The 25,748-nt window shown below is 46.2% G+C and overlaps 1 protein-coding gene across 1 annotated transcript in view; it reads right to left on the bottom strand.

Moving 5' to 3' along the window:
- pggt1b (protein geranylgeranyltransferase type I, beta subunit) overlaps positions 1-25,748 on the bottom strand; it is a 106,306-nt gene that overhangs the window by 67,714 nt on the left and 12,844 nt on the right. Inside the window, exon 2 of the mRNA XM_070864152.1 lies at positions 5,223-5,341. Within this exon, the coding sequence (XP_070720253.1) occupies positions 5,223-5,341 (119 nt within the window). The remainder of the gene's footprint in view (positions 1-5,222; positions 5,342-25,748) is intronic.

Genomic DNA, 25,748 nt, shown 5'->3' with positions numbered 1-25,748 from the left:
GGGTATATGGTATATCGAGACAGGCGTTCGTACCACCACCTGAGTGATGCAGACTGTGTCAGAAGGCTGCATTTACGCAAAGAAGTTGGAACTGGGATCTGTGAGTTGGTCAAAGTAGACCTGCAACCTAGAAGCATCAGGAGGACTACATTTTTTCAGTTGAAGTGAAGGTTACAGCTGCACTTTCATTCTATGCCTCTGGTTCGTTTCAAGCAACAACTGGGGATGTTTGCGCCATCTCTCAACATGCAAAACATGTCTTCATTTGCCAGGTCACGGCTGCACTGTGTGCACGTAGGAATGACTTCATAAAGTTCCCCATGACCGCTCAAGCAATCCATGACAGGGCTATGGGCTTCCAAGGATTGCTGGCTTCCCAAAGGTACAGGGCTGCATTGATTGTACCCACATCTCCATGCGAGCACCTTTGGAGGATTTCAAGATGTACAGGAACAGAAAAGGCTTCCATTCCATTGATGTGCAGCTTGTGTGACGACATGCATCATATCATGTCAGTTGATGCAAGATACCCTGGAAGCACCCATGATGTGTTCATCCTATGCGACAGCATTATATCTGCCATGTTTCAGCAACAGAAGCCAGAAGGGCAGAGCTGGCTACTGGGAGACAAAGGGTATGGCCTCGCCACCTGGCTCATAGTGCCCCCACACGTAACCCGGATGGAAGCTGAGCGTGAATACAACATGTCGCACATTGCGACGCGCAGCATCATTGAGAGGACCACTGGCATATTGAAACAGCGTTTTCGATGCCTGGACCATTCCGAAGGCTACTTGCTATGCTCCCCTGAGATTGGAAATAGTAGATGCATTGGTTGTTCACTTCCAAAATTCTATAGATTATGGATCAGTTCCTGCAGATTGGAGGGTGGCAAATGTAACCTCACTATTTAAAAAAGGAGGGAGAGTAAACGGGGAACTACAGACCAATTAGCCTGACATCAGTAGGGAAAATGCTGGAATCTATTATAAAGGATGTGATAACGGTACACTTAGATAATACCAACGGGATTAAACAAAATCAACATGGATTTATGAAAGGAAAATCATGTTTGACAAACCTCTGGAGTTTTTTGAAGTTGTAACTGATAAAAGGGAGAACCAGTGGACATAGTGTATTTGGATTTTCAGAAGGCCTTTGATAAAGACCACATAAGAGATTAGTGTGCAAAATTAAAGCACATAGGATTGGGGATAATGTACTGGCATGGATTGAAAATTGGTTAGCTGACAGGAAACAGAGAGTCGGAATAAACGGGACTTTTTCCAGAGTGGCGGACAGTGACTAGTGGGGTACCACAGGGATCAGTGCTTGTGCCCCAGCTATTCACAATATATAGAAATGATTTGAATGAGGGAACCAAATGTAATATTTTCAAGTTTGCTGATGACACAAAACTAGGTGGGATTGAGAGTTGTGAGGAGGATGCAAAGACGCCACAAGGCGATTTAGATAGGTTGAGTGAGTGGGCAAACATGGCAGATGCAGTATAATGTGGACAAATGTGAAGTTATCCACTTCGGTAGGAAAAACATAAGGACAAAGTATTATTTAAGTGGTGATGGCTTGGGAAGTGTCGATGTACAGAGAGACCTGGGTGTCCTTGTACACCAGTCATTGAAAGCAAACATGCAGGTGCAGCAAGCAGTTAGGAAGGCAAATGGTATGTTGGCCTTCATTGCAAGAGGATTTGAGTACAGGAGAAAGGATGTCTTACTACAGTTATACAGGGCCTTGGTGAGACCGCACTGGAGTATTGTGTGCAGTTTTGGTCTCCTTACCTAAGAAAGGATGTACATGCCATAGAGGGAGTGCAGCGAAGGGTCACCATTCTGATTCCTGGGATGGCAGGACTGCCGTATGAGGAGAGATTCGGTCGACTATACCTGTATTCACGAGAGTTTAGAAGAATGAGAGAGGATCTCATTGAAGCGTATAAAATTCTGACTGGGTTGGATAGACTGGATGTGGGGAGGATGTTTCCCCTGGCTGGGAAGTCTAGAACAAGGGGTCACAGTCTCAGGATACAGGTTAGGAAATTTAGGACCGAGATGAGGAGAAATGTTTTCACTCAGAGGGTGGTGAACCTGTGAAATTCTCTACCACAGAAGGCTGTGGAGGCCAAGTCAGTGAATATAATTTGCTAGAATTCTTTGAGGATGTAACGAACAGTGTGGATAAAGGGGAACCAGTGGATGTAGTGTATTTGGACTTCCAGAAGGCATTTGACAAGGTGCCACATAAAAGGTTACTGCACAAGATAAAAGATCATGGGGTTGGGGGTAATATATTAGCATGGATAGAGGATTGGCGAATGAACAGAAACAGAGAGCAGGGATAAATGGTTCATTCTTGAGTTGGCAATCAGTAACCAATGGGGTGCCGCAGGGATCAGTGCTGGGACCCCAACTATTTACAATCTATATTAATGACATGGAGGAAGGGACTGAGTGTAACGTAGCCAAGTTTGCAGATGATACAAAGATGGGAGGAAAAGCAATGTGTGAGGAGGACACATAAAATCTGCAAAAGGACATAGACAGGCTAAGTGAGTGGGCGATGGAGTATAATGTTGGAAAGTGTGAGGTCATACACTTTGGCGGAAAAAATCAAAGAGCAAGTTATTATTTAAATGGAGAAAGATTGCAAAGTGCTGCAGTACAGCGGAACCTGGGACTACTTCTGCATGAAACACAAAAGGTTAGTATGCAGGTACAGCAAGTGATCAGGAAGGCCAATGGAATCTTGGCCTTTATTGCAAAGGGGATGGAGTATAAAAGCAGGGAAGTCTTGCTACAGTTGTACAGAGTATTGCTGAGGCCACACCTGGAATACTGCGTGCAGTTTTGATTTCCATATTTACGAAAGGATATATTTGCTTTGGAGGCAATTCAGAGAAGGTTCACAAGGTTGATTCCAGAGATGAGGGGGTTGACTTATGAGGAAAGGTTGGACCTCTACTCATTGGAATTCAGAAGAATGAAACGAGATCTTATCGAAACGTATAAGAGTATGAGGGGGCTTGACAAGGTGGATACAGAGAGAATGTTTCCACTGATAGGGGAGACTAGAACTAGAGGGCATAATCTTAGAATAAGGGGACGTCCATTTAAAACGGAGATGGAGAAATTTCTTCTGAGGGTTGTGGATCTGTGGAATTCGCTGCCTCAGAGAGCTGTGGAAGCTGGGACATTGAATAAATTTAGTACAGAAATAGACAGTTTCTTAAACGATAAGGGGTTATGGAGAGTGGGCAGGGAAGTGGACCTGAGTCCATGATCAGATCAGCCATGATTGTATTAAATGGCGGAGCAGGCTTGAGGGGCCTTATGGTCTTCTCCTGCTCCTATTTCTTATGTTCTTATATTTAAGAGGGAGATAGATTTCTCGAAACAAAAGGCAATCAAGGGGTATGGGGAAAAAGCGGGAATGTGGTGTTGAGATAGAGGATCAGCCATGATCATATTGAATGGCGGAGCAGAATCGAGGGGCCGTATGTCCTGCTCCTATTTCTTATGTTCTAACGTTCCTTATGTTATACACCTCAATTAAGTCTTCACTCAACCTTCTTGATTCCAAAGAAAACAACCCCAGTCTATCCAATCTTTCCTCAGCTAAAATTCTCCAGTCCTGGCAACATTCTCGTAAATCTCCTCTGTATCCTCTCTAGCGCAATTACATCTTACCTATAATGTGGTGACTAGAATTGTACGCAATACTCTAGCTATGGCCTAACTAGTGTTTTATACCGTTCTAGCGTAACCTCTCTGCTCTTATATTCTATACATCAGTTATTAAAAGGAAAGTATCCCATATGTCTTCTTAACCACCTTTGGGGATCTGTGTACTCCAAGTTCCCTTTGGTCATTTATATTTCTCCGTGTCCTACTATTTAATGTGTATTGCCCCTTGCCTTGTTAGCCCTCCCCAAATGCATTATCTCACACTTCTCTGGATTGAATACCATTTGCCACTTTTCTGTCCACCCGACCAGTCCAGTGATAGCTTCCTGCAGTCTACAGCTATCTTCCTCACTATCAAGCACATAGCCAATTTTGTATCATCTGCAAATGTCTTACATTGTAAATGGCACCCTCACCTCAAGTTTTGTCTCCTTTTCTTTCAAACCTGCCATCACCACCCATTCTCAAAAATCCCATCCTCAAAAACCCTGTCCTTGCAGACTGCCACCCATCTTCATCCTCCTATTCCTCTTCAAAGTCCTTGTCCATGCCGGTCTCTCCCAAATCTCCATATGCATCTCTCCAAACAGGTTTCCACTCCACTACAGCACCAAAACAGCATAACCAAAGTCAAAAACGACATTCTCTGTAACTGTGATGCATTATTTCTCCTCTCTGAATCCTTTAACATGGTCGACCACACAAATTATCCTTCAAGGGTCTATCATTGACCCCGCCTCCTCTTAATCTGAATTCACTCCCTTGGTGACATCATCCGCAGACCATCTCTGTGTTGTCAGACTGCTTGACCGGTATCTAGTCTTGAATGAGCTGCAATTTCCTCTAGTTAAACTTTGGGAAGACCAAAGCCATCATCTTCAGCCCCTGCCACATACTCCGTACCTTGCCACCGATTCCATACCTCTGCCTGGCCAATGTCTCAGGCTGAACCAGATTATTTTCAACCTCCGAATTCTATTCAAACCTACACTCCATCACAAATACCACCTACTTTCACCTCCATAACGTTACCCGCTTGGGTTAAGGTCTTTGATATGGTAGCAGCAGGCCTCAATGCAGATGGTGATCATCAGTGCACTCCATATTCTGAGTGTGACAAAATTAACAATTGCAATATTATTGCAGGCTTAATCTAGAAATTGTTTACAGTTGAATGTTGGGAGATTCTACATCGCGGATTAATTTGTTGCAGATTAATAAACATGGGACTTGATAAATTAAATAGGCCTGCATTTGTAAAACAATTGTATCAACTCCACTATGTAATTAAGATAATAAATTAACTGCATCCTGTATTAGAACACTAATATAAACCAAATTCCTATCTATTTTTGGACAAAGTTGATATGATTTTTATTCCATTCACAAGGTATAAATTACTCAATTGAAATTGACAAGAAGCTTGAACAAATATAGAGTGACAACAGATAAAAATATCAAAGCATGGTAGCTTTAATAAGACAATAACTCCAAGATCAAAAACAAAAACTCACTCACTGTCTTCAGTGGGAAGAACCTGCAGGGAATAAATCCATTCAATGATACTGGCTTTATCCACTAGATGTAAGGCACTCAGCATGTCCAGACCAGACAGTGCAAAGAAAGCAATGGTCAATCTGTGAATATCACAAAACAAAAAAAACGCACAAAAAACTTAATTCATCAAGTAAACACATATACAAGTAAACACATTTACATTCCATATTATATGACGTACACAGAGTAAACTATCATATACTATTTGAGAACAAGGGAAATGCTCTTCATTGTAAAGTGCACAGCAAGAGTCATATTCACAAAGATGATTGGGGGGGTGTAGTTGATCGTACTGTTTTAATATTCAATATAGCTTTGTATTGTCATGCAAACACTGCCATTACTTTGTATTGTTCTCACTTTGCTGTCCATCACTCTGATTATGAATTATTCTCAGCCATTACTTTTTCCATAATAAAGTAATTGTATATTGTTGAATCAATATTTGCTGCCTAATATTTCTTTGCCGTAACTTGTTTTGAATAACTGTTGTATTTATTCATTTCACTCTACGCAAGTAAAACTGGACAGATCCTCAAAAAGGGATCCATGTTTACTTTAGAAAATACATACCTTGCCAGTTTAGTTTGAGTGTTATCATATTGGGAGCAATAAGGCATCAATGGAGATCAATATTAACACTGTTTAATTTAAAATGTAATTGATGTCAGGCATCGGAGCTTTATTTCCCGATTGCTGCACCACCTCACGGGAATCCAGGTAGGCTTACGCACACGGTATGCCCCTGGGATCCGTGGGCCACTATGCTGTGCTCAACTCCGCAGCAAAACAACGCAAGTTTTCGAAGGGGGCCTCACACCAGGTAAGTGTGGATTTCTTTCGGTGGTCGGCCACGTACTCCTTAGTTACACCACCAGCCGCAATTTCAGGGCCGATGTTTTGCAGTATGCTATGTGCAATGCACTGGAAAGCCTCAAATTTTTTAAAAATCTGCACATAAGCTGAATAATTTCTAACTGATTCATTGACACTGGTACATAATACATAAAGTCTATTCTCTATACAATGCAGCACTGATTACCATGACATATGCAAGTAATGTAAACATCCAAATTATTGAAAAAAAGTGATTTTGCCAGTGAGTTGAACTAAAGATTAAGACTAAACTATTTTTATAAAAGGTGAATTTCTCCCTAGGAAATTCAGGGTGCTCAGTGTTTCAAAATTTCAGTCTATATTAACTAAGAAGTCTTACAATGCATCATCTGTTTTATTCTACCAGAACATGAGCTTTAAGATCTTAACAGACTTCTCTATCAGACATATTCTGCATAGATGGTATACTTTATTCAGCCCTTTCACAATTGTGATTAGACCGACATGAAACCACTCTTGCCTGGCCTGATTTATTCAATGCCCATTCCTGGATTAATATCCTACACTAGCATTCCTCAGCTGGGAATTGTGCGCGAGAAGGATGCCTGAAACGTAGAATGGATGAAAATATAAAAATTTAGATAAGAAGTACTGGGGTACTAACTGGAATTCAATGCTGATTATTGAGTCAAAAGCTCTTGAATGTATGATTAAGCTGTTCTTCAATTCAGATTTCAGTGTAATACATTGCAGATTTTTTTTTTTAAGCACTACAAACTGACTGTTGAAAACAAACCTCAAAAATTGTAAATTATAAGCTCTTCATTCTGTCCTATACTTAAGCCTCTTGTGCCAATGCCATACAGCCGGTTCCAGCCTTAAAATATGCAAGTCATCAGCATTTAATTAGACTGCTGGCTCTACACATTGGTGGTATTTCTCCAGCGACTTGAGGTGTTTACTGTACATGGTCCATGTCTCTGAGCCATACAGGAGGGTGGGTATTACTACAGCCCTGTGGACCATGAGCTTGGTGGCAGGTTTGAGGGCCTGGTCTTCAAACAGTTGAATCTTGTCGTCAATGTCTGTTCTTGTTGTTAAGAGGCTCCCGGGGTATGGGAAACGGTCCCCAGGAAAGTGCTGAGCACCTCGAGTCGCATCGTCAAGAGCATGCAGAAACCAAGCACAACCTCAATGACTATCTGTCCCACTTGTGACAGGGACTGTGGTTCTCGTATTGAACTGTTCAGCCACCTAAGGATTCACTAAGAGTGGAAGCAAGTCTTCCTCGATTCCGAGGGACTGCCTATGATGATGATCTACACAATTCGTGAATTAGCAGAGCAATGTGCACCTGGTATTCTAACAGGTGTCCAAATGCAGATGAAATTTTTATTTACAAAAGAACTTGCATTTATAGTGCCTTAGTTCATCCCAACGTGCTTTACAGCCAATGTAGTACAGTACTTTTGAAGTATAGTTACTATTGTAATATAGGAAATGCAACAACCAATTTGCACACAGCAAGGTTCCATAAACAGCAATGAAATAGATGACCAAATCATTTGTTTTTAAGGTATTGGTTGAGGGATAAATGTTGGTTAGGACACCAGGAGAACTCCCCTACTCTTCTTCAAATAGTGTCGTGGGTTCTTTTATGTCCTGGAATGGCAAACAGGGTCTTGGTTAACATGTCATCTGAAAGTCTCACCTCCAACAGTACAGTATTATCTCAGTATTGCACTGAAGTGAGAGCCGAGATTGTGCTCACAACCTTCTGACTCAGAGGTTAAAGTGCTACCACTGAGTCAAGGCTGACAGTGAAGAAGACTGTCCTGTTTGGCCTACGTGACTTCAGTCCCCCTACAATGTAGTTCTTCCTTCCCCATATGATATCTTCTCCAATGACTCAGCCAAGATTAAAAAGTTGCCATCCTGGAAATGAGAGGTATATCATATTCTCCACTATTTCTGTAATGTTAATTCACTATGTCAGGTTAATTCAGTAAACGTCCCAACAACAGTTATGATATCTGTACCTTTGCTGCCGATGCCAAATCATTTTAATACAGACTGTATAAATTATCAATTTATATTGGTTGCAATTCAAGGTCTTTGCAATCGACATTGCTATTCTTAAAATGGAAATTAAAATGCATTCATACACTCTACAAATTATTCCTGCTGGCATAAGGAAACAAAGTTATTGTGTTAATGTTATGTATTGAATAAAGAGTCTGACCAGATACTATAAGCTCAAAGTAATGTGAGACCGTAGTCCTTTATTACAGGTCTCCAGAGTGCCTCTCCAGCTTGTGACGCCTCCTTATGTACCTGTGCTCCCAAGGGATTGTGGGATCCCTTGGGACTCCAGGGAATGAGTCCTCTGGTGGTTAAACATTGTATTTACAGGTTTACATATATAACAACACTCCCCCTCCCCCACCTCCCAAAGTCAAGAGTGTAACTATTTACAATGTGAGTCGATCTGGACCTTCCTTTCCCCAGTTGGTCGTCTCGATGCAAATGCTGGTTTTGGTGAGTCATTTGTTGGGCCCTCGCTAGGCTGCTGCGCAGCTGGCCTTGCAGGGCTGCTGGGGGTGGTAAGTCCTGCTGGGATGCTGCAGGTGATGGGTTCTGCTTCGTGGTCAACCGCTGAGTCGGCTGCCATTTGTGTGTGTGTGTGTGTTGGGGGGTCAAAAAAGATAGTCTATTGTGGGTTATTCTGGATAGTCCGTGAAACTTAGTTTGGCTTGGTTCAAGTGTTTCCTGCAGATGAGTACATTTGAAAGTTTGACCTGAAACACCATACTCCCTTCTTTGACCACAACAGTGCCGGGAAGCCACTTGGGACCTTGTCCATAGTTTAACACAAATACAGGATCATTAATCTCAATTTCGCATGACACATTTGCGCGATCATGATATGTATTCTGTTGAAGCCGCCTGCTCTCCAACTGTTCGTGTAGATCAGGGTGGACTAACAAGAGTCTTGACTTTAGCGCCCTTTTCATGAGCAGTTCAGCAGGGGGAACCCCAGTGAGCGAGTGGGGTCTTGTGCGGTAACTAAGCAGGACTCGGGATTGGCGAGTCGGCAGTGAGCCTTCAGTTACCCTCTTCAAGCTCTGCTTGATTGTTTGCACTGCTCGCTCTGCCTGACCATTGGACGCTGGTTTGAATGGGGCCGAAGTGACATGTTTGATCTCATTGCGGGTCATGAACTCTTTGAACTCGGCACTGGTGAAACACGGCCCATTGTCATTTACAAGCACATCAGGCAGGCTGTGCATGACAAACATGGCCCGCAGGCTTTCAATGGTGGCAGTGGATGTGTTTGGCGACATGATCTCACATTCAATCCATTTGGTGTACGCATCTATAACCACAAGGAACATTTTTCCCAAGAATGGGCCTGCGTAGTCGACATGAACCCTGGACCACGGTTTGGAGGGCCAGGACTATAAACTTAGTGGCGCCCCCTGTGTGCATTGCTTAACTGTGAACATTTATTACATTTGTACATGCAGGACTCTAAGTCTGCATCGATATCGGGCCACCACACGTGGGATCTGGCTATCGCTTTCATCATTACAATGTCTGGGTGGGTACTGTGATGGTCACTAATGAAAGTGTCCCTGCCCTTTTTAGGCACCACTACCCGATTGCCTCACAGGAGGCAGTCTGTCTGTATGGACATTTCATCTCTGCGCCGCTGGTACGGCTTTATTTCTTCCTGCATCTCTAACGGGACACTAGACCAACTCCCGTGCAGCGGAGAGTTTTTTTTTTTACTAAGGACAATAAGGGATCCTGGCTCGGCCAGGTTCGAAACTGTTGGGCAGTAACAGGTGATTGCTCACTTTTGAATGCTTCCATTACCATAACTAAATCTGCGGGCAGTGCCATCTCCACCCCGGCGGTGGGCAATGGCAGCCTTCTGAGAACATCGGCACAGTTTTCTGTGCCTGGCCTGTGGCAGATGGCATAGTTGTATGCGGACAACGTGAGCGCCCATCTCTGGATGCGGGCTGATGCATTCGTGTTTATCCCCTTATTTTCAGAAAAGAGGGATATAAATGGCTTATGGTCGGTTTCCAATTCAAATTTGAGCCCAAACAGATATTGATGCATTTTCTTTACCCCATAAACACACGCTAACGCTTCTTTTTCGATCATGCTGTAGGCCCTCTCAGCCTTAGAGACTTCTAGATGCATAAGCAACCGGTTGCAATTTCCCAGATTCTTTAGCTTGTTGCAATACACACCCGACACCGTATGATGACGCATGCTAGTCCCAAACGCTTACATGGATCATACAACACAAGCAATTTGTTTGAGCATAACAGTTTTCCAGCTTTCTCAAAGGCATTTTCTTGGCTTTTACCCCATACCTATTCATCTCCTTTACGCAGTAGAGTGTGCAGTGGTTCTAACAGTGTGCTAAGACCGGGTAAAAAGTTACCAAAGTAGTTCAGGGGTCCAAGAAACGACCGCAGCTCCATCACGTTCTGTGGTCTCGGTGCGTTCTTGATTGCCTCAGTCTTCAAATCGGTGGGCCTGATGCCGTCCACCGCGATTCTTCTCCCCAGGAACTCCACTTCAGGCACCAGGAAAACGCACTTTGTCCCACACGATTAAGCCGCCGAAGAACTTCCTTCCACGTTCTGCAGATGCTCAACGGTGTCCTGACCTGTAACCAAGATGTCGTCCTGGAAGACCACGGTGCGCAGGACCGACTTCAGCAAGCTCCTCTGGAATATCGCCGTGGCTGATCGAATCCCAAATGGGCATCTGTTGTAAATGAAGAGATCTTTGTACATGTTGATGCAGGTGAGGCCCTTCGATGATTCCTCCAGCTCCTGCATCATGTAGGCCGAGGTCAAGTCCAGCTTCGTGAATGCTTTTCCTCCTGTCAGCGTTGCAAATAGGTCATCTGCCTTTGGTAGCGGGTGTTAATCCTGCAGCGAGAAACGATTGATAGTTACTCTGTAATCACCACAGATTCTGACGGCGCCGTCTTCCTTGAGGACTGGAACAACGGACTGGCCCACTCATTGAATTCGATCGGCGAAAGGATGCCCTCTTGTTGCAGCCGGTCCAGCTCGATCTCCACCCTCTCTCTCATCATGTACGATACCGCTTTCGCCTTGTGATGGATGGGTCACGCCCCCGAAATCAAATGGATCTGCACTTTTGCTCCTTGGAACTTCCCGATGACCGGTTCGAACAGCCAGTGGAACTTGTTTAAGGCCTGGGCACATGAAGTGCCATCGACGGACGAGAGCACTCAGACGTCGTCCCAGTTCCAGCGTATCTTTCCCAGCCAGCTCTTGCCGAACAGCATGGGACCATCGCCCGGTACCACTCAGAGTGGTAATTTGTGCACTGCTCCATCGTAGGAAACCTTTACGGTAGCACTGCCGATTACGGGAATCAGTTCCTTTGTATACGTTCTCAGTTTAGTACAAATTGGAATCAGGGCTGGCCTTGAGGCCTTGCTGCAGCACAGTTTATCGAACGTCTTTTTGCTCATTATGGACTGGCTCGCGCCCATGTCCAGCTCCATTGACACCGGGAGTCCATTTAATTCAAACTTCAGCATTATCGGGGGACACTTTGTGGTAAATGTGTGCACCACATATACCTCTGCCTGGGGCTGATTTGTCATGATCCATCGTGGATCTGTCCCTCTCTGCAACATGGTGGTTTGCAGGATTAGCCAGGTTTGCAACTCACCTGCACATACGTTGGAGGTATTCCATTGTTCCACAGCTCCATAGCCCTTGCAAATGTATCCTTCGAAGTGGCATGAATGGAAGCGATGATCACCTCCGCATCGCTAACAAGGTGTCAATGGCCTTGCATTCACCACCCTTGATGGTGGACTCAGACATCTGCGGCTATGAGTCCTGCCCTGTACGTTTCGATTCGAAAACATTACTTTGTTCACAGTACTTGCAGCAACACTCGTGTGCTGAGAGATTAGTTTCGTATTGTCACTGGTGGCGATGAACGCCTGGGCTATCGCTATGGCTTTATTCAAGGTTGGTGTCTCTACAGTCAGAAGTTTGCGAAGTATTACTTCATGGCCAATGCCAAGTACAAAGAAGTCCCTGAACATGTGCTCCAAGTGTCCTGCAAATTCACAATGTCCTGCAAGATGCCTTAGCTTGGCGACGTAGCTCGCCACTTCCTGGCCTTCAGACCTCTTGTACGTGTGGAACCGGTACCTCGCCATCAGAGCGCTTCCCTTCGGGTTTCGATGCTCCTGGACCAGCGTGCACAAATCATGGTACGACTTCTCTGCGAGTTTCGCTGGTGCAAGGAGATTTCTCATGAGGCCATACCGTGGTGCCCCGCAAACCGTGAGGAGAATCGCCCTTCGTTTGGCAACATTCGCTTCTCCTTCCAGCTCGTTGGCCACAAAGTATTGGTCGAGTCGCTCCACGAAGGTTTCCCAATCATCTCCCTCAGAAAATTTCTCCAGGATGCCCAAGGTTCTCTGCATTGTTGCGTTGGGGTTCGACATCTGTATCTCAGCGCCAGTTGTTATGTATTGAATAAAGAGTCTGACCAGATACTGTAAGCTCAAAGTAATGTGCGACCGTAGTCCTTTATTACAAGTCTCCTGAGTGCCTCTCCAGCCAGTGAGACCTCCTTATGTAGCTGTGCTCCCAAGGGATTGTGGGATCCCATGGAACTCCAGGAGATGAGCCCTCTGGTAGTTAAACATTGTATTTACAGGTTTACATATATAACAGTTAATATGCACATTAAAATGTAATCTTCAGAAAGTTAAATGGGACTCAGCGGAATCTTTAGCTCACACAATGGATCAGCAGATAAACAGAACATGCAGCGTTACATCGAGACACACAGCACATAAAATTGTCCATTTCATTCTGATCAATGCCAAGGCAGGTGATCTCAGCTTTGGTGACAGAGGGTATGCGTAGAACTCCCCTCAATGTCAAACCTCACTAAAATAGGACAGAGGTAAAAATATTCAGGGCTGCCACTTCTGATCACTATCCAGTGCGCCTGTTGGAAGTATACGTGTAGATATCAGGCCAAGACAGAATCTGCTTTGATGGCCCAGGATTAAATAACCCAATTCCATTTACTGTCCAATAAAATAGTAACAGACTCACACTTGGGCAGTACAACAGAAGGCCATTGCCATCAGTGGAAACATATCCCAGGGTAATCACCTTTCAAATAAACAGGGCAAGGAGAGATAGGAGACTTCATACAGAAATCAGTAAACTACAATAATTTTGGGGAACTTTTATTTTTAAACAAAAGAACGTTTGAATTATCAGACTGTAATCAGTCATTTTAATGTTTAAAAAATTTAAATTATCTAGTAATTCAAAATAAGCAACATAAACAGCCAAGTGGGAATTTAATGCTCAAAAAAACTTCAACTATCAGATAATTTGAATTAAACAACTTTGAATTAGTAGAATGCACACAATCATAAGCAAACTTATTTAGCCCTCATTTTTATCATCTAAAATAGATGAAATATTAAGACCTTGTATAGACCAGAGGACTTTCCGAGTTAGCTAAACATTAACAGAAGATGGTTTTCATTTTGGCTGCAACACGCTTGAGAGTCATGCAGCCTGCCAACATTCGCAGTCCAAGCTGACACATAACGAGTGACCACTTGTGTCCCAGGACTGTTGTTTCTCATGGAACCATACTTCAATAAGAATCAACAATTCAAGAAATGGGAGAAAAGTGGCACTTTAAAACAAGAACTGCTCCACTGCTTCTAAAAGTATGTTTTGCCATGTCAGTATAAATCATTGAAAGATTTGAATTTAAAACTACATGAAGCATTCAGTACAAAAAGTTAATATGTTCTGCAGCAAAGGAACACTGGGTTGCACTTTTTAAAAGATATTATACACTGCGACTGCTTGCTTTAACTTTATGGGACCAAGAACAGTGAATTAAAAATGACGGTTGCTCTATCATGGCTCTGAATTTGAGGTTGGGTTGATGGCAAACTGGCAGCTTTTGCCTTCATTTCGCCTTTGAAACTGACTGCAACTTCAGGATTTGGCACATCCGTAGGCGCATGCGGAAATCCAGAAGTTGTGGTCTGTCATTGACAGCTCTGAAACATTCTTTTTTAAAAAAAAAAAGTATGTCCATCTTTATTTCAATTTTGCCTTTTCCCAAGAGCCAGTCTTTCTTTTGCTCTATTTTAAATAGTTAGAATTTTATGGGGTTACTCTCTTCCTTGTTCGCTATCTGAGAATTTTGCCTTTGGATTGGCTGCTTAGACAGCCTGTTGACATCACAGCAGCTTGAACAAGGGGATTCCCATCAAGTTCCATTGAATTGAATTGAATTGAATTGAATTGAAGGTCGGAAAACCTCAAATTCTCGACACGGGGATTGTGAGATCCTTGTGTGGGGTGTACTTCGGGGCCAGCAGCGAACGCCTTCGCTTTGTTGCTGACCGCAAATTCCGGGCCAATATATTACTATAAACCCTAAACAGGAGTAATTTTTTGAAAAACCTGGGGCTAGACTTTCTACTATGATTGCTATCGCCCAAAAAGGGGTGATATTTCCAGCCTTTGCATTTTTTTATTTTTCAGGATTGCTGGAATATCGTCCATTTTAAAGACCGCTAGCTTTTTATTTTGGGCGATTGCCATAGCGATGTATTCAGTCGGGCAAGGCTGGTGTCCCTAGCAACGGCCATTCTGTGCATGCATGTTTTTTTTTTAGCAACTACGTTTTTCCGCGATTCGGGAGTTCAGGGATCATCTGCGCATGCTCAGAAGAGTCAAAGAGAGGGAGAGAGAGGAGAAACAAGAGCAGTCATCAGAGTTGATAGTTGTAATTTGAGTATCGTCTGTTTATTTTTAAATCTTGGAACTGTTTATATAAAAAATGCCCAGCGATACAAGTGTCCATGAGGAGGAGCTGTTAGGGAGAAGGAGGGCAAAAGCCGGTGGGGACAATTAACCCGGGGTGGGCGTGGGAAACCTCCCCCACGCACCTATCAAAAAATATGGGCCGATATCTCCGCCATTGTATCTTCAGTGGCCCATGATAGGCGTGAGGTAGACCAGTGCCGCAAGAGGTGGAACAGCCTGGTTGCTTCGGCAAGAGTAAGTATTAAATTATTACATTTTAAATTGTAATGATCCACTGAATTAATTAGAATGTAAATCTGCTATATTGTAATTAAGCTGGGTAATCTTGGGTAGCTTCCCTGCTAAGATTTGGACTGGGGTCGGAACCTGCGCCCTTTATTCTAATTTCGCTGAAATGCCTTATATTTAATCAATAGTATTCATTATTTAAAGAAGTAACTGGAAACAGATAGACCGCACACATTTGGCATTTGTACCACGTTAGTTTAGGAGAATGTGTGCGCGCTGTGAGCAAGTCTTTAACTTGGGCACCGTCTCCTTTTTGGTTAGGTCGGTAGATTGGGCACGACTGAGCACTGAGGGGTCCGGTCAGCTTTGCGGATGCTGTCACTCACAGTGACCCAGCCTAGACTGGGGAAGAGCTGCCCTGGCTCATTGTCTGCCCTGGGACACTTTGGGACATTAATTACAGCCACACAGAGGTCTCCGAGCACAGCCCATGAACACTGTGCCCCCTCCCATTACACCCCTGTCACTGCCGAGCTCACCAGTGGCCCTGATTTCCCCCCCCCCGGGGGACCTCCATCGATTTAAATAAACAGTGTACCTCCCCTCAGGCGCAGAATGGCACGGCTCGTGGGTAGGGCCTTTCCTGGAGATTGCACACGAGATGTTTGGTGTGAAGCATTAGTTCCGAAATTTTATAAAATATTTTCTCTGAACTTAGATGTTATAACTATGCATCCATTGTGGATACAAACCGTATTAGCATATAACGTTAAAGTTATGGATGAAAAGCATGTGGGGTGACTAATTGTGGATTACAGTATCTGTTGTGTTTCCGTAATAGTACCTAGTCAATTAGCTTATGCCATGCTCGTGTCACATTTGCAGAGGAAGATATCCGGGAATTGGGCAGAGCAAAGGCGCACCAGGGGAGGCAGACCTGCTGAACTGCACCCACTCACCGATTTGGAGGAACGTGCCGCAGCACTAGTGGGCACCCAAAACCGTGGTGCAGATCCAGTTGTTGCGCCAGTGAGTGGTGTGTAAAGCATTGGTAACTTAAAGTAATTTAATGGCATTTCATTATAATATATGAATGGTGTAACTCTCGTTCACATCTATTGCAATAGTGTTGCTCCTCGTACATATGCCAGCACAGCACAAGCATTCTCATGTCTACCCTTCTCTTCTAATGACCTCAATTATGTTTTGCAGCTACCCAGACTCCCGAGGTGCAAAGGGAGGCCCCTGCAACAACCCCTTGCTGCTGCAGGTGGTCATCACCAGGGGTGCGGAAGAAGAAACCGAGGAGGAGGAAGACCACCAGCTTTCATCTGTGGTATCTGCGGCCACATCTTCATCTACAGATGAAGTAGCGGGGCCAAGCAGCTTGCAGCAGGCCACTCCAAAGTGTCCATGCCCACACCGACCCCATGGAGGTCCAGTCGGCGAGGTAGGCACACGCTGCTACGGGCAGATCCAAATGAGGACATAGTGGGTTGACTGGCAACATTGCCGCACTGTCTGCATGAATAATGGAGGACATGGGGCAGATAGTTGTGGCAATGGGCGAACGACCAACTCGGCCGATGCCTTGCGGCTTGCGATAGTTTCGAGAGACGGCACTGCACCCCAAGGTGCCATCCCACCAAGCACCACGACAGATGTGAGACAGGAGGAAGAACTTCCTTCTGTCTCAGAAATGTCTTCTCCTCCAGCCACTGAGGTGATTCTGCCGACGTGACGTCACCCCCCACCCCTCTCCCGCACAGCAGCAGGCCTCGAGGTACCCTGATGCAAGACGTCTTGGTCCCATTACTCGGGGAGTTACTGGGAAACGGGGGGTTAATACAAGGGGGTGGTCAAGGTGCAGGAGGGAAGAATGGCCGCAGGTAGGGAGGGGGTGCTGTATATTGTTATTGTTGTTGTTAAAAATACATTTTTGTTGAATGTTCACTGTTGGGGATGGTGGGAGGGTGTGTAATATTGTTGTGTTACAAATGTTGTTGACTGTTGGGGGTTGGGGGTGGGGGAGGTGTTATATGTTTGTTCAAAAAAAAAAATCACACATTTGTCTTCACTTAATAAACATTTTTATTTAACTTTACAATTGTCCTGAAGTGTCTTCTAATAATGCAAAGTAAAACATCAATACAATTGGTTGGAAACAATGGCCATGGTCAGGCAAGGATAAAACGTAACGCAACTGTCACCAATGTAAGTTCATGCAAAGTGTTCATTTATGAGCTGCTGACACAAGAGTTTTGCAGCTGCATAACTACCACGGGGCTTTTCCAGTCTTGCGGGGGGGGCATGGGTTCATCGCCAGGATGATTGTCCTCCCCATCCTCCTCTTCCGCCTCCCCCCTCTCCTGAGGTGGACTGGCGATCCGATCTGGCAATTGTTGTCCTCCTCTCATAGCTAGGTTATGCAACATGCAGCACACCACAATGAACTCAGAGACCTGCTCACGGTGGTATTGTAGGTTGCCTTCTGAGTGGCCTAGGCATCTGAAGTGCTGCTTAAACACTCCAATTGTCTTTTCAACGATATTTATTGCGTGTAGCGATATGGCTTTCATTGTAGCGCTTCTCAGCTTCCATCTGGGGCTTACGTGGTGGGGGGGCGGGCGGTCATGAGCCAGCTGGCAAGGCCATATTCTTTATCCCCCAGCATCCAACCATGACCTTGTGGCTGACTCTTAAACAGGTCAGAGATAGTGCTCTCACGCAAGACGTGCGCATCATGGATGCTCCCTGGAAAATTTGCATTTACTGCTATGATTATTTGCTTGTGGTCGATAATGAGCTACACATTCAGGGAGTGGAATCCTTTTCGGTTCAGAAACACCTCTGCATCCTGTAAAGGTGCTCGCAGGGCGACGTGCGTACAGTCTATTGCTCCCTGCACCTTGGGGAAGTTTGCTATTCGCGAGAAAACCAAAGCTCTCAGTCTGTGCGTCCCTGGTCATAGGGAAGCCTATAAAATCCAACCTGCGTGCGTAAAGGGCTTCAGTCACCTGTCGAATGCAGCAATGTGTGGCGTGCTGAGAGATACCGCAAATGTCGCCAGCTGAGGCCTGAAAGGAGCCCGATGCGTAGAAGGAAAGTGCCACAGTAACCTTAACCTCAATGGGCAGTGCGATCCTGATGGTGCTGGTAGGCTGCAGATCTCCCTTACTTAGCTGGCATATCTCATTGATAACGTCCTTTCGGAAGTGAAGCCTCCTAACGCACGTGTTATCGGACAAGTACTGATATGATCACTTATCCCTGTAAATGCGTTGGGTGTAACGTCTCCTCCGCAGCAGCAGTCTGCCATCTCTTTGATTGAAGAGCATTATGTGCCCAATATACTTCTCCCATCTCTATTCTGCAGCATTTGATTAGTCATCAATACTGGTTGAGAAATTACAGGCCCCATCACTATAAATGCCCTTAATTTGTCCTCAACAAATACAAATGTGATTAGATGATTGGCAAGAGTCAAAAAGGCCCTTAAAATCACTCACAAATTGATTCTCCTCACAAGCACTTGAAGCAGCCTTTTACTACAGATCCTCAGAGTTAGAAAATGGCGTCCGTAGTGCCAAGTTAAGGTCAGGTGATTGCAGCTTGTCTTCAGCGTCTTTTTCGGCCAGCGATTATTTGGGCGAAATTTGGGCCATAATTGGGTGCTAGTTTCCATTATAAGCACTATTCTCGGTCTTGCACGAGGGCGATGTCATTTTTTTTTTTTAAAATAGGCCGGGCGATGCAGCTCATTCATGTATGCCGAAAGTTGGGCTAGCGATAAATGGGCTATAATCGGGCACTAGTTTCCACTTGTCATCAAATGTGGGCGATAGCCTGAATCTCAGCACTAAATGGGCGATGTGCTGCCGAAAGTCTAGCCCCTGAAGTATTTTCCTGGGATTAATAAGTACAAAACATATTCAACAGAATCTGAAAAATAACTTGTCAGTTAAATAGTAAAATATTCATATTTGAATTCCAACTGTAATGCAGTAGGTTCTACATGTGTAATTTAGCTTTTCAAAAAGGAGGAACCCTGTTTAACTCTCAACAATTTGTATTTTTATATCTGGTGTCATAACTCATTCATTGGTAACAGGCCAGCTCTTTACAAGAAACAACTTGCATTTATATAGCAGTCCTCAAGTATCAAAATGTTTTACATTAAGGAAGGCAAAACAGGAAGGGAAGAGTGGAAACAGGAGAGGTTGGGGATATGGACAAAAGGAAAAAAGTGTTTTAAGAAGGCTTTTGAAAGCAGGGAGGGCAATGGCAAGGCAGAGGTATCTGGGTAAGGAGTTTGAGGGCAGGAGCACCGTTGTTGAATGAGCGGAGCACAGGAAGAAGCCAAATGTTAGTGGAGAAGAGGTGCACACATGAACATAAGCCAGAGGGAGATTACTAGAGTAGGATGGGGCAATGTCATCAAGGGACTGAAAATTAGGATGAGAATTCTGAAGTCAACTCATCGGAGCAAAGGAAGCCAGTGAAGTTAGGTGAGGACACAGAGGATGAGAAACAGCGTGTGCGAGAGGCAGCACTTTTGTGAAGCTTGTAAGAGTTCTTGTAAGAAGGCCAGCTGGGAGAGTGTTAAAGAAGTCAAGCCTCGGGGTGATGAAGGCATGAACTAGGCTTTCAGTGGCAAAGGGGGAAAGATAGAAGCAATGTTGCACAGCTCTTGGTAACAGAGTAGATGTGAGGAAGAAAGCCGAGCTCCAGGTCAAGATTGCACACCTCCTGACTTGACCCAAGTTACCACACGGGGAAGTTGATTCAGTCAAGGTTAGAAGCACGTAGGTGCAGATAGGAACCAAAAGAATGGCTTCAGTTTTGCTAACACTAAGCGAGAGGAAAGTTTCACTCATCCAGGTCTTGATGTTAGACAGGCAAGTTGGATTGATGGAGAAGTAAGAGTCGCTGGGTGTCATCGGCACCAATGTTCCTTGTAAGCTACGCAGCACACCAGGGTTACTGCGCAGGTGACTTTTAAATGGAAAAATCTGTGCATGCACAGTATGGAGCCGCGTGGCCCGAAAAAACAGGAAACATTGATCAGCACACGTAGGGATTAACTTTATGGATGTGTTTATTTGTAACACCGAAAGCTCGAATTGGAACCCCTTGATCACAAAACCTGATTGGTCCCCTTGAAGGATAAGACACGCCCAGCAGTTTCTCGAATGCGTAATTAGAACCGCCCTGCTTACATAATCAGTGACTTTGCAAACTGTAATTTAAGCCATTAAGACCTTCTCCCATCCCCCAAACAAGTTCCTGACCCCATCCCAAGTGCCTGACCTTCCCCCACTACAACCCCCCCACCCAAGTGCCTGACTTCCTTCCCCCTCCCAACAGAGTTCCTGTCCTTCTCCCCCTGCCCAAGTTCTTTTCCCCCCCTCCCATCCCATGGATTCATAATTTTCTCCCAACAAGTTCCTGAATTTACCCCCCATAGATGGGGCAGTGTGTAGGGGTCATGGACTGTTAACAATTTTATTGGGTATGAAGTGAATAGTGACTGTGTTGTGACTTCTGGATTTCGTCCAGTCCAATGATGCCACTTGCCACTAATGCACCGAACTTTCCGAGAATCAACCAAGTGTAGGGGGAGGAGAGGGAGAATGTGGTGCAGGTATAATGAGGGTGTGGTTGCAAGAACGTGATCCGTCTTACTATCTGGATCAGGTTCTCGCTCTCAACCCCGCCCCACTTTAGACCTGGATAACATTCTTCCCCCATCCCCACAGTGCTCTTGACCCATCCACCCCTCCCCACCGAGTTCCTGACCTCCTCTCCGTCTCCTCTCAATCCCTCTCTCTGCCCCAGTGTCTCCCACTCTCTCTCTCTGCCCCAGTCTCTCTCTTTCTCTCTCTCTCTGCCCTAGTCTCTCTCTCTCTCTCTGCCCCAGTCAGTCAGTCCCCCTCTCTCTCTCCCCCCGCCCCCCCCCAGTCAGTCCCCCTCTCTCTCTCTGCCCCAGGCAGTCATTCCCTCTCTCTCTGCCCCAGGCAGTCTGTCTCTCTCGCTCTCTCTCTGCCCCAGTCAGTCCCCCTCTCTCTCTCTGCCCCAGGCAGTCAGTCCCTCTCTCTCTGCCCCAGGCAGTCTGTCTCTCTGCCTCTCTCTCTGCCCCAGTCAGTCTCTCTCCCTCTCTCTCTGCCCCAGTCAGTCTCTCTCCCTCTCTCTCTGCCCCAGTCAGTCAGTCTCTCTCTCTCTCTCTCTCTCTCTCTGCCCCATTCTCTCTCTCTCTCTCGCTGCCCCAGTCAGTCTCTCTCTCTCTCTCTCTCTCTCTCTGCCCCAGTCAGTCAGTATCTCGCTTTCTCTGCCCCAGTCAGTCTCTCTCTCTGCCCCAGTCAGTCTCTCTCTCTCGCTGCCCCAGTCAGTCTCTCTCTCTCTGCCCCAGTCAGTCTCTCTCTCTCTCTCTGCCCGTCAGTCTCTCTCTCTCTCTCTCTCTCTCTCTGCCCCAGTCAGTCTCTCTCTCTCTGCCCCAGTCAGTCTCTCTCTCTCTCTCTCTCTCTCTCTCTCTCTCTGCCCCAGTCAGTCTCTCTCTCTCTGCCCCAGTCAGTCTCTCTCTCTCTCTCTGCCCGTCAGTCTCTCTCTCTCTCTCTGCCCGTCAGTCTCTCTCTCTCTCTCTGCCCGTCAGTCTCTCTCTCTCTCTCTGCCCGTCAGTCTCTCTCTCTGCCCGTCAGTCTCTCTCTCTGCCCGTCAGTCTCTCTCTCTCTCTCTCTCTCTGCCCCAGTCAGTCTCTCTCTCTCTGCCCCAGTCAGTCTCTCTCTCTCTGCCCCAGTCAGTCTCTCTCTCTCTCTCTGCCCCAGTCAGTCTCTCTCTCTCTCTCTGCCCCAGTCAGTCTCTCTCTCTCTCTGCCCCAGTCAGTCCCTCTCTCTCTCTCTCTGCCCGTCAGTCTCTCTCTCTCTCTCTCTGCCCCAGTCAGTCTCTCTTTCTCTGCCCCAGTCAGTCTCTCTTTCTCTGCCCCAGTCAGTCTCTCTCTCTCTCTCTGCCCGTCAGTCTCTCCCTCTCTCTCTGCCCCAGTCAGTCTCTCTCCCTCTCTCTCTACGCCAGTCAGTCTCTCTCCTTCTCTCTCTGCCCCAGTCAGTCTCTCTCCCTCTCTCTCTGCCCCAGTCAGTCTCTCTCCCTCTCTCTCTGCCCCAGTCTCTCTCTCTCTATCTCTCTTTCGCTGCCCCAGTCAATCTCTCTCGCTGCCCCAGTCAGTCTCTCTCGCTGTCCCAGTCAGTCTCTCTCGCTCTCTCTGCCCCAGTCAGTCTCGCTCGCTCGCTGCCCCAGTCAGTCTCTCTCTCTGCCCCAGTCAGTCTCTCTCTCTCTCTCTCTCTGCCCCAGTCAGTCTCTCTCTCTCTCTGCCCGTCAGTCTCTCTCTCTCGCTGCCCCAGTCAGTCTCTCTCTCTCGCTGCCCCAGTCAGTCTCTCTCTCTCTCTGCCCCAGTCAGTCTCTCTCTCTCTCTGCCCCAGTCAGTCTCTCTTTCTCTGCCCCAGTCAGTCTCTCTTTCTCTGCCCCAGTCAGTCTCTCTCTCTCTCTCTGCCCGTCAGTCTCTCCCTCTCTCTCTCTGCCCCAGTCAGTCTCTCTCCCTCTCTCTCTACGCCAGTCAGTCTCTCTCCTTCTCTCTCTGCCCCAGTCAGTCTCTCTCCCTCTCTCTCTGCCCCAGTCAGTCTCTCTCCCTCTCTCTCTGCCCCAGTCAGTCTCTCTCCCTCTCTCTCTGCCCCAGTCAGTCTCTCTCCCTCTCTCTCTGCCCCAGTCAGTCTCTCTCCCTCTCTCTCTGCCCCAGTCAGTCTCTCTCCCTCTCTCTCTGCCCCAGTCAGGCTCTCTCCCCCTCTCTCTGCCCCAGTCAGTCTCTCTCCCTCTCTCTCTGCCCCAGTCAGTCTCTCTCCCTCTCTCTCTGCCCCAGTCAGTCTCTCTCCCTCTCTCTCTGCCCCAGTCAGTCTCTCTCCCTCTCTCTCTGCCCCAGTCAGTCTCTCTCCCTCTCTCTCTGCCCCAGTCAGTCTCTCTCCCTCTCTCTCTGCCCCAGTCAGCCTCTCTCCCTGCCCCAGTCAGCCTCTCTCCCTGCCCCAGTCAGTCTCTCTCCCTCTCTCTCTGCCCCAGTCAGGCTCTCTCCCCCTCTCTCTGCCCCAGTCAGTCTCTCTCTCTGCCCCAGTCAGTCTCTCTCTCTCTATCTCTCTCTCGCTGCCCCAGTCAGTCTCTCTCGCTGCCCCAGTCAGTCTCTCTCTCTCTCTCTGCCCCAGTCAGTATCTCGCTCTCTCTGCCCCAGTCAGTCTCTCTCTGCCCCAGTCAGTCTCTCTCTCTCTCTCTGCCCCAGTCAGTCTCTCTCTCTCTCTCTGCCCCAGTCAGTCTCTCTCTCTCTCTCTCTGCCCCAGTCAGTCTCTCTCTCTCTCTCTGCCCCAGTCAGTCTCTCTCTCTCCCCCTCTCTCTGCCCCAGTCAGTCTCTCGCTCTCTCTCTCTCTCTGCCCCAGTCAGTCTCTCTCTCCCTCTCTCTCTCTGCCCCAGTCAGTCTCTCTCTCCCCCAGTCAGTCTCTCTCTCTCCCCCCCTCTCTCTGCCCCAGTCAGTCTCTCTCTCTCTCTCTCTCTCTCTCTCTCTCTGCCCCAGTCAGTCTCTCCCTCTCTCTCTGCCCCAGTCAGTCTCTCCTTTTTTTTTTCTCTGCCCGTCAGTCAGTCTCTCTCTCTCTCTGCCCCAGTCAGTCTCTCTCTCTCTCTCTGCCCCAGTCAGTCTCTCTCTCTCTCTCTGCCCCAGTCAGTCTCTCTCTCTCTCTGCCCCAGTCTGTGTGTGTCTCTCTCTCTCTCTCTCTGCCCCAGTCTGTCTCTCTCTCTCTCTCTGCCCCAGTCAGTCTCTCTCTGCCCCAGTCAGTCTCTCTCTCTCTCTGCCCCAGTTAGTCTCTCTCTCTCTCTGCCCCAGTTAGTCTCTCTCTCTCTCTCTCTCTCTCTGCCCCTCTCTCTGCCCCAGTCAGTCTCTCCCTCTCTGCCCCAGTCAGTCTCTCCCTCTCTGCCCCAGTCAGTCTCTCCCTCTCTCTCTCTGCCCCAGTCTCTCCCTCTCTCTCTCTCTGCCCCAGTCAGTCTCTCTCTCTCTCCTTCCTCTCTTTCAGAAGGCTGCAAAAATGTTTGTGTAGATAATCACAGCGATATTCTAGGCAAAGGTCCTGGAGATAACCCAAAACGCTAGAAGCAGCTCCAGCTCCAGGCTTGAGCGACAATGAGCTCCACATGGATCGTCTTTCGGCCCCACTTCTGGCTTCCTCGTATATCTTACTGCGCATGCTCAACCAGATCGAGCACGCATGTGCAAAAAGGGGTGGAGTCCACACCGCACATGCACAAAAACATAAAAATGTTCGTGCACATAATCACTCCATAACTTTATCATCCCAGATTATTTCATTGAGGGGACCAAGGATAGATCCTTGGAATATATTGGAGAAGACTAGACAGAAAAGGAGAAGCTGTTGAAGGCACAACAATGCTCGATTGTAAGGAATTTTGTACCAGGGCCACTGTTCATAGTGACTGACTGAATAAATTACATTCTGTTTTTGTTGCATTGAATTTTACAGAATTTTCAAATATTACTCTGGGAATCATATTCCATGATTTAATTTATTTCTTTGTGAAAACTATCAGTGGATTTGATCCCAAGGTGTTTCCGAAAGTTTGGGGAGCACAGAAGCTAAAAGGAGGAGATTAGGCAGGCTGATCAAAGAGGTAGGCTTTAAGGAAGGTTTGAAAGGAGATTGCGAATATGGATTTTCAAAAGGAGTTTGATAAAGTACTACATAATAGACTGGTTAGCAAAATTGAAGCTCATGGGATTGAAGGGGCAGTGGCAGCATGGCTACGAAATTGGCTGAGGGATAAAAAGCAGAGTATAGTGGTGAACTGTTGTTTTTCAGATTGGAGGGAAGTATACAGTGGTGTTCCCCAGGGGTTGGTATTGGGATCATTGCTCTTTTTGATTTATATTAATTACCTAGATTTGGATATACAGAGCATCATTTCAAACTTTGCAGATGACATAAAATTTGGAAATGTATTAAGCAGTGAGGAGGATAGTAACAGACTTCAGGACATAGACAGATTGGTGAAATGGGCAGACACATGACAGATGCAATTTCACGCAGAAAAATGTAAACTAATACATTTTGGCAGAAAGAATGAAGAGGGGCAACATGAACTAAATAGTGCACAAATCTTTGAAGGCGACAGGACAAGTTGAGAAGGCTGTTAAAAAAGCATATGGGATCCTTGGCTTTAACAAAAGAGGAAGAGAGTATAAAAGCAAGGAAGTTATGCTAAAGCTTTATAAATGACTGCTCAGGCCCCAGCTGGGGAATTGTAGCCAATTTTGGGCACAACACCTTAGGAAGAAGATCAAGGCCTTTGAGTACAGAGGAGATTTCCTAGAATGTACCAGAGATGAAAGACTTTCAGTTATGTGGGTAGACTAGAGAAAGTGGGATTGTTCTCCTTGCATCAGAAAGTCAAGGGGAGATTTGATAGGTGTTCAAAATCTTGAAGG

The sequence above is a fragment of the Pristiophorus japonicus genome, chromosome 1 (assembly GCF_044704955.1).
Source record: "Pristiophorus japonicus isolate sPriJap1 chromosome 1, sPriJap1.hap1, whole genome shotgun sequence".
Lineage (NCBI taxonomy): Eukaryota > Metazoa > Chordata > Chondrichthyes > Pristiophoridae > Pristiophorus > Pristiophorus japonicus.
This window is presented reverse-complemented; position numbering and strand designations above follow the sequence as displayed.